The sequence below is a fragment of the Protobothrops mucrosquamatus genome, unplaced genomic scaffold (assembly GCF_001527695.2).
Source record: "Protobothrops mucrosquamatus isolate PMUCROS unplaced genomic scaffold, P.Mucros_1.0 scaffold7904, whole genome shotgun sequence".
NCBI lineage: Eukaryota > Metazoa > Chordata > Lepidosauria > Squamata > Viperidae > Protobothrops > Protobothrops mucrosquamatus.
In genome coordinates this window covers 3,917-13,634 of record NW_015393703.1, presented here as the reverse complement: position 1 = coordinate 13,634, position 9,718 = coordinate 3,917, and the positions used below count along the sequence as shown (strand labels likewise).

The 9,718-nt window shown below is 47.4% G+C and overlaps 1 protein-coding gene across 1 annotated transcript; it reads right to left on the bottom strand.

Moving 5' to 3' along the window:
• Positions 1-7: 7 nt before the first annotated feature.
• Positions 8-9,572, bottom strand: PDE12 (phosphodiesterase 12; the record flags this gene model as incomplete). The annotated part of the gene is made up of 3 exons (XM_015829976.2): positions 8,362-9,572; positions 6,469-6,547; positions 8-420 (listed from the first exon to the last, which is right to left on the bottom strand). Coding segments are annotated over exons 1-3 (1,662 nt in total), but the record flags the coding sequence as incomplete, so codon positions are not given.
• Between the last annotated feature and the right edge of the window lie 146 nt (positions 9,573-9,718).

Here is a 9,718-nt window from a genome sequence, read left to right as displayed (position 1 = left end):
TTAGTGCTATATGATCTGATGGGTGTGAAACACTTGGTAAGGCCTGGTGGGTAGTTACTTCTTCATGGCTTGGCAGTGGAATTACCTGTTCAACCTCCAAAACATTTGCATCAATGAAAACATAGTCCAAACATCCATGAAAGCCTCCAACGTAATTAGTGTAGGCTGGTTCTCCACAAGCACTTTTAAGACTGAACTGATGGGTTAGAGACATAGCAAACCGTTGCTCTTTAACTTCTGAATCCCAGCTCTCATGATCTTCGGTAATACTACCGCTATTGACAAAAGTATATGTTCCAGTTGATGGCGTGGCATTAAAATCCCCACAGAGTATGAGAGGTGTAGCAGGATACATGTCATTGATCACATGCTTAATATGGGATAATGCTATTGCAACTTGGATTAGACGGATATTTTCACCTAAAAACAAAAGAAAGCAAGGACCGTTATGTTTAGTCAATGGCTCTTAAGGTTTCAAATCATTTCATACCCAGTCTTTTAAGATTTTTTTTTTAAAGTAAAGCCCCCAATTTGAGTTTGACTCCCAACTATAACATGGAAATGGTTTGCCATTGCCTTCTGTTAGGACAGGGCTTTCAAATTTGTAGCTTTCCATGTCATATTGGTTAAAGCGTGCCATGCTGATGTACAGTTGCATGGTGGCAGCCAAAATAGGTCAGCAGCTTGCAAGTCTTAGACGGGCATTATGTTTTCTCCTCTGGATAGAGGATGGCTCTGCACTTAGGATGGCGAGGCTGACACATATACGGAGGTATTCTCACAGCTCAGCCGGGAGCTTGTCACCTTGCCAGCAATAGCAAGAAGCTGCAGGGATGGCAGGGGCAGAGGGCGCTGGCCATTGCTGTTGTCCATGAGAAATGGCACAGGTCCATTTTGGGAGATGGTGACAGAACCAGGCGAGAGGCCAAACAATTCCTTTCAGAAAAGATATCTCTATAAATAATTTTGACTTTTTAATGATTTTGCTTTTAGTGATTTTTTTGGTTATTTTGTTTTAAACTTTGTATGCAGTTCAGAGTCATATATGTAAGACAACAGCTATACAAATTTCCCAAACAAATAAAAATCTCATTCCCGGAAATTAGTCTTTGTTCTGTTGTATCCTAGTCTCATTCCAATTCTACAATCAATCACCCGGCACTTTACTATTCCAAATTCTAAGACCTTTTAATTTTATTTACCTATACACATGCAGTCTTAAAACCCTGATCCTCTTTGGGCTGAATCAAGCCTGGATTGAATTCTTTCTAAATCTTTAGACTTCCTTCACTCCTTTCTAACCCACGATGCTGCAGTCACTTGTGTGGTGTCCATCAACAGGATGCTGGGTAGAAGACATGGACTGTCTATTTTCCTTTTGGGAAGGCTGCAGCTCAAAGGCACTTAGCCTCTACCAATGGTTAGATAGTGCAACTGTCACTCAGTACAGCTTACCGGCACCCAGATTTTCTGGCTTCTTGGACTTTTCTACTCTGCCATCATCTACCACCTTCCTGCAGGGTTATCAGAGCCAGTTTCAGTGCTAATGATGTTCTTGCAGCCATTGCTGGTCACTGCATCTGCTGATGGTCTGGCTGACGTTCTACTCTGCTTCCCCTGGCAGCTGGCACTTGTCAACTGCTTCCACTGCTATTGCTTTGCTGATTCTGCCGGTTTTGCAAATTGTGGCCCACATTTAGTTATTCCTCTTGGCTCAGCTCCCATGCTCCCAATTCTTTCTTTACAGTACTCTTTTCCTGTACTTTCTTCAACTTTTTGCTATCTTTCTCTTTGTTTCTTCCAACTTCCTTCTTCAATGTTCCTTTTCTCTGACTCCTTCAGTTTTCCATGCTTTCTCTTCCTTTCTTCGCAGCAATTTCCTTTTCAAATAAGTATAGTCAAGGGCCCTTAAAAGGAGAAGAAGGAAGTGTCGGCGTTCCTTTGCTTTACATCCCTCCTCATACTACAGAATGTATTTAATAAATTTTAGCCTGCCTAATAATACTCTAAAATTGAGCTACATTTTCAGGATTATATATAATACTTAAGAGGAAGTGACACATGCAAAACTAAAGACAAATATGTTTTTTTTTTCCTATAAAGAGAATTATCGGGACACGTTCTAGCAATTGCCTCTGTTAAGCAGATAAATTATCCTAAGTTTCAGATGGCCAAACACAAGAGGTATATGTTGTGATTCAACAATTACAAAACTAGATATTCATGTTCTAGTTAATGAAAAATATGCCAGGCTGTGGCAAAAATGAAATGCTGAGAAAAATAGCTGTTTTGCAATAACATTTCTGATTTAATAAACTTATGAAAAGCTCACTTGCACTCATTAGAGAAGACATGTCAAATACAAGGCCTGCAGGCCAAATCCGGCCCACCATGTGGTTGCGTCTGCCCCGCAGAGCTGCACTGGAAACTGAGGGACCAGCCCACGACACCCCAACCGAGGCCAGGCCAACCGCGCGCTGATCTATAACCTGGTGCCAGCCATCAAAGCCAGAATGCGCTCAGACTTAGATCCACGGGGCAGTCCTGGAACCAGCGACGGGTGTCCCTGTCCCGCCTCCTGGGCATGTGTGCAGGAGGCGGCAAGCATGCAGAGTCCGGTGTCCCTGCTGGCTGTTTTGCCCAGCAGGCTGACTTCAGCCAGGACACCTCCTGTGCGCACACCCAGGGGCCGGGGCAGCCCCTCGCTGATTCCAGGGCTGCCCGGTGGATCTAAGGCTGAGCACATTCTTGCTTTGATGGATGCAACCAAGTTATAGATCAGTGCCACCCCCCTTCCACCAGCACCTCCATGGCCCTAGCCTCGCAGCCATGAGGCTTCCCTTTCACTGGGACCACTCCCACCCGCCTGCGTGGGATAGCCATGGCCAGCGGCAGCATTGGCAATCTCCCCATTCTTGAATTGTGAGCTCTTAGGAAAGTATCTCCTCCTCGTGTGTTGCAAACAACCATTTCCAGGACAAAGTAGAGTGAGGGAAAATATTTTCTTTTGCTATATTTCCAGTCTGAATTAGACCATGGCAAGGTCCCTACAGGAGAGCCCTTTTAAGGATTATATATTAATAGAAAAGCAACTAACTTACCTCTGTTCCTAAATGCTAAAGCTGTTGCACATAAAAAACAGAGGAGCTCTGATCCACTATCACAGCCACCATTTTGACAGTTTTGCTGTATTGTTGTCTGTAGATGCTCCCACTAAATGCAAGCACGGGATAAACCGAGCCTGGTTTGTTCTCAGTCTTTTAAGTGGCCACAGACTACTAGCAAAAGTGGCATTTGATCACAAGGCAAGAAGGCATCGAGAAATGTTTCTCCTTTTGCATTTGAGCATCCAAGAAGGGACAGGAAAGGAGAAAAGGAAAGAGGAAAGAAAAAGAAAAAGAAGGAAAAGGGGAAGAGAGCAAGGAAGGAAAAAGAAGGAAAGAGGGACAGGAACAAGGAAAGGAGAATGAAGAGGGAAGGAAAAAGAAGGGGGGAAGGAAGGAAGGAAGATTATAATGAGAATGAGGGAGGGTCTGAGGGAAGTCTTGCCTTAGCACTTGGCCACAAGCAGCCCTGCTGCTCTTTCGCCATCCCCTTGTCCCCTCCTCCTGATCTCTCCTGGTGGTCTCCCATCCTATCGCTGAGGATGCTTTGGTTACAAAGCCAGGTCTCCTCGCAGGGAGAGGGAGTGGACCTCCCTCTGATCCACACATTTTGTCCTCCAGCACACACCATGAGCAACTTGGCCAAGGAGAGTGAGCCAATCAGCATCAGCCTTGAGGCGGTAAGTGCAGCCGGGTGCCCCCTTGGGAAAGGCTGGACTGGGTGCTTGCCCTCCACTGTCCAGGGGTCCAGGCAGCCTGCATCACTGGGGATCCTCCGCATGGCCCGAGAGGGACAGCAAGGCTCCTCTGGTGGCCAAGGGTATGGTGCTCTCCCTGGTCTCGCCTTCCTCCTGGGATCCCCCCAGTCTCACCTGGGCCACCACAGGTGCCCCCTTACACGAGCAATGTTGAGCTGGCCACCACCCCCCGAGGTCAAACACAACTCTGATGCGCCCCTCAATGAAATTGAGTTTGAATCCCTGCATTAGAGACCTTTTTTATTCCTGTCTGAGAACATTTGCAGCCTCTAGGTTAACACTTCTCAAGGATTCTTGTGATAATTTCAGTTTGAGACCCCATTCTAGGCAGTTCTTTGAATTTCTACTCTACCTGGAAATTCCTGATGGTTTCTTTCCCAACTAATCTGGTCTGACTGTGCTTAGTCTTTTTTTTTTTTTTAACAAATTTTATTGGTTTTCCAGTTTTACATTTAAGTATTCGGAAAGCAGCGTGGTGACTGGGTAATCAGTGACTGTGCTTAGTCTTTCAATGTCAGGCGAGTGCTGCCCCCGGCTTGAAGTTGACATTAAACATTCCCTGAATTAATCCAAGACTTTATTCTCTCTTACTGCAATACACATCCCAAAGGAGTCAAGTAATTATTCTACAGGCAATCCCTGAGTTACGAGTGTTCACGAGTACAGGGGTCTGCAACCTTAAACACTCAAAGAGCCACTTGGATCCGTTTCCCAGAGAAAAGAAAACACTGGGAGCTGCAAAACTTGCATGCGCATGCGCGCACGAGGTGGAGAAACTTGATTGAAGAGTTTAATTAAAAATAGAGGCTGCTGTGCATGAGTTCATTCTCTCTCTCTCTCTCTCTCTCTCTCTCTCTCTCCCCCCCCCCTCCGATCTTCTGCTCACCTGGCAAGCTGGCTTCAAGCTGTTCTCCAACAGGCTGGCTCTCTCCTGCCCTTCCTGTTTCCTGCTTTCTGCAGAGATGTAGCCAAGGCAGGAGCCCCTCCCAATACGCTTGTCAGCTCGTTGGAGAACAGGGTGAGGCCACACACACACACACAGAGAGAGAGAGAGAGAGAGAGAGAGAGAGAGAGAGAGAGAGAGAGAGAGAGAGAGAGAGAGAGGAAGCGCAAGTGCCTCTCTCGTCTCTGTCTCTGCAAATAGCAGAGGAGGCTGGGAGCTGCAGAAGGCTCAAAGCTGCATGTGGCTCCGGAACCGCAGGTTGCCAACGTGTGACTTAGTACCTGTTCAAAGTTACGCAATAAGCGCCCCCTAGTGTTTATGAGCAAGTCCCGAAATTAAGAATGTTGCAGCACCACGGCACCTTACAAACGACTGCAGAGGCTCTGTAACATTCACTCTATTCCCCCCACTCCCCACAACTGCTTCTCCCTCCCTTCGTGCTATGCCAGACTCACTTATATTGCAAAGATCTGCCTCCTCTCTGCTGCAGTTTCTTTGCCTTTGAAGGAGAGGAGTCGATGGAAGCTCCTGGGTGCTGTAATATTGCACGAGTTCAGGCACCCATCCTCTTGCAGAGAACGGGTGCCTGAAGTCTCGCGAGATCCCGGACTCCAGAAACTTTCATTGTCCCCACTCCAATGTTTAACCAGTCTCCCTCTGGGTGAAAAGTGTTTGGGCATCTATGAGGCACTTGGAAATGGAATGATTCGCTCCATTTCCAAGTGCCCCATAGGTGCTCAAACACTTTCTGCCTGGACGGAGAACTGACAGAGACTGGAAGCTTTGTCTGCTTTCAAATGGGGCGCTTGGAAACGGAGCAATTCACTCCGTTTCCAAGTGCCCCATTTGCACGCAGATGAAGCTTCCAGTCTCCAGTAGGTCTCCATCCAGGAGAAAAGTATTCCAGTGGTGGTGGAAAGGAGTTGGGGGGGAGGAGGAGCAGGACACAAGCATCACACTTTTCACACCCAGGAACTTCCATCGACTCTCCCTCAAAGGCAAAGAAACAGCGGCAGAGAGCAGACAGATCATTGCAAGATAAATGAGTCTGGCGCGGCAGGAAGGGAGGGGGAAGCATGAGGTATCTTAGTGGGTCAGGGAGGCCTTGGGGGCCTGTTCCATCACCAGCCCCCCCCATGACCCTCCCCACCCTGAGATACTTCATATGCACTTAATGAATCCCGCATTCAATTAGTGAATGCGTGGGTGAAAGCAGGAAGTAATCTCATTCAAGGTACAAGATTCATTCCTATGAATCCTCAAGTTACAAATGGAATGGGCAGGCTCCATTACATTCGTAACTCGAGGACTACCTGTATTTGCTGTTCAGTGGTGACATCATTTTAAAAAACTTTATTCCATGGTATTCAAATATGCTCCTATTAACAATAGATCTTGTGCGTCATCCACCTATGAACAATACAAGAAGTCCACCTATGAACAATACAAGAATATAGACTTCCTTGGAAACCACTGCTGTCCTTGCTTTAGTTTAGTAAGAATGTTTCTGCACATGGAAAGAACCTCATCTTATCCCTGTGGCAAAACCCAGTACCACAAAGGCTTCCATTCTGCAGTTTACCAATTCTCAATTTATATCCAACTCCAGAATCCAAAATACAAGATAATAACCTGCTTAAAAAATATCAGAAACAGAAATTACCTTTTGGGTGCCAAAACAAGTGAGTGTTGGCTACACAAATCTTTCTTGAAGAATCATTTTGAGACTGAAGGACAGAAACCTGTAAGAAAAATGTTCATGAATTCTGATACCTCACAATACTGTACATAGTATCTAAGTTAGGGAAATGATAAAGAGCATAGTGGTTGGAATTCTTTCCAACCTCTCAAAAATAGTTTTGTCGTAAGACACAAGTCTGGTGATAAAGATGAAAGGGGTGTCTTTAAGTTTTAATGTTTGCTTTGATCAATAATCACATTCTTGGCACTCCTGATTGTGAATAGAAGGGTTATCTGCCAGAGGGTTTCCACAATATGTGAAGCTGAATATTTTTAAGAGCAAAAAGAGTTGTCTATTGGAGGGACTCAGTTTGGTGCAGAGCTTAAAGTCTCAGGCAGGCAGCCCCTTTGTTCTCCAAAAGATTCAATTCCATATAGAGATGAAATCCTCCAGCAGTCAGCCTTTTTGCTCTCAGAACTACTTCCCTGAGGGGTTCAGCTCTGTGTGGACACTGACAGCTCGTTCTTTCAGCCAGTTCCAGAGACCAAAAGGAGTCCTCTCTGTAGGGTACAGCAGCTTGCAATCTTCTCTACTGCCTTCTTGATTTTCTGAGAAAGTTGACAGAGAAGACTGCAAATGGCCATCATTGTGGGGTGTTTGGCAACCAGTCCTAAGTGTGAACAGGTTGCCAAGCACCCAAATCATAATCACATGATTAGAGTGTGTGTCCATGTGTATGAATATGTGACATTTTGTAATGGCCATAAGTGCCACCCTTTTTAAACAGCCATTAAACAAATAGTTGTAAGTCAAAAACTATCTGTAGAGAACTCTGCAACATTCCAAACTACTGCCCACCTTTTTCTTCCATAGTAATATATTAGGACATTTTTTTCTCCATAAACCCGGTTGGCTCCAACTGATTTCATACACAAATCTTTTCCCCACACACCAAATTTGGGCCCATTCTATTTTATTTTTAGGGAACTATCCTGCTGATGGACAAAATCCAGGCCCCTTTACATAATTCATTTCCAACATTTGATTGGGTTGAAAAGAATAACATGGTATCTGAAGGCACGCAGCATATGGCTTTTGAAGTTGCTTGCAATCCTTACTTGCAGCATCCCCACTGCATGACCATGAGGAGGGTAGATTTACAAATGGAGCAGTCAGCAACATTTCAAGCCACTGTACAGCTGCCCCTCTGGGAAAGGTACCTCAGATGAATGCTGACTGGATCTGTTTTTCTCTGCATCTCCCAGCCAGATTTTTGCACTCAATATAATTTTTTCCAACTTCTGTCCCATTTTTTTTTTCCTGTTTTCAGAGAGTTATCCTGCTGACAAAGTCTGAAATCCCTTTACCTAATTTGTTTTCCCCATTCAAAGAACATCAAATAAAAAAGGAGTAACTACGGTACTTTATATTTGAGGGGCTGGCTATTGTGCGCCACCTATGCAGTATCTCAGTTATTTTCTATCTTGGTCAATTTGTGAGGACTTTATCTTACTCTTCTTTTTCCTTGAAACCATATTTTCAGTTATGTTTTCTTAACAAATTAAAATAAGCAAAAACTGCCTTAAGATACCAAAAGATGGGGAATTGAGAGAGTTTTGGCTCTGAATGTCTTAATAATGAAAGTCCATTTAACTTAACTGGCCATGCATTTTCTTATCTTCCTCTAGTCATCCCACCATTCCCCTTAGACCAGGGGTAGGCAACCTTGGCTCTTTTCTGACTCGTGGACTTCAACTCCCAGAATTCCTGAGCCAGCATGGCTGGCTCAGGAATTCTGGGAGTTGAAGTCCACGAGTCATAAAAGAGCCAAGGTTGCCTACCCCTGCCTTAGACAGAGGAACTAATAAGGCATACCTGGAGAGCTGATGATCGCTTAAGCAGGCTTTCCTCAACCTGCGGGCAGGTAGCCATCTTGTCCCGCAATTCTCTGTGCAAGGGATCTTCAAGCAGAGCCTGATTGAAGGCAATGTCGTGCTGACTAAGGAGACTGAATTTGTCCCTTCGGTAGAAAGTGGCCAGGCCCTCGTGCTGCCTCTCTTTGATCCGGAATAGCCCCTCCAGGCCGAAGGCATCAAGGGCAGGCCCCAGGCTATCCACAAAGACCGACTTGTCCACCTCCTGTAGGCAAATAATGTCGGCGTTGTAGCCGGCCAGTTCTTTTTTGAGCAGGTTTTGCCGGTAGTCGAGCTCCAGCGAGTAAGGAGCACAGTACGGATAAAGCACGGTCCGCGAGAGCTCAGTCCTGGCGTAGATGTCGGCCAGGATATTATAGGAAACCATGCGGATAAGTCCGGGCACCGTGACTTTCTTGGTGTAGAGATGCCGCGCCTCGAAAGTGCAGGCACCCGGGCCAGCCTCCACGGGGCCTACACTTTCCAACTCGCGGGGCAGCCCGTAGCGCCGCTCGCCGTTGCCCGGGATGCACACGAGCTTCAGGCGGCGCCCAATATGCTCGTTGGCCGGCATGAAGACGCGCTCGGAGCCGGCCGGGGCTTCCACCCAGCTGTTGCTCGCGGCGGTCGACGCAGTCTCAGCCGGGTCGCTCTTCTCCTCGTGATACCAACGGAAGAGGCAGTCCTGGGCAGAGCCGAACTCGACTCGGAGCTTGGGGCACACGGGGAAGCCGGCCATGAGCGAGCGCGGAAGCTGCAGCTCGGTCAGAGTGGGCGGATTGCGCTCCACGCGGTAGCGGGTCTCGCCAATTTGCAGCACCGTCCCGTCCTTCCAGGCCTCCTCGTTGGGCACGTCCTCGGCCACGGCTTCCCCATCCTGGGAGAAAAGACGAACCGGGAGGAGCTCAGAAGGCGGCAGCGGCGTCCCCGGGTCTGCCTCGGCCTGCGCCTTTTTGCTCTTCTTGGCCTTCTTGGCCTGGCCTTTGCTGACGTTGTTGGCGATGCGAGCCAGCGCCTGGCCGAGAGGCTCCGTTTGGTCTCGGCGCAGATGCCGGGTCTTACCGTCTTGCAGCACGATAGAAACGCTGAGCTTAGGCTCCGCCGGGACGCAACGCACCACGGCCCGCTCCATGGCGGGAAACGTCCCGGTGGTGGTGGGCAACCACCAGTTCAGCCGCTGTTTCTCCTGACGCCTGAACAGGGGAAGGACCTTCAGAGTGCCGAGCAGACGCCGCAAGAACCCGTGGCTGACACCATTCATTTGCTCGTCTCCTCGTTCGCCCCGCAGCACAGAACCGCTCGGGCTGCCCTGCCCAGCT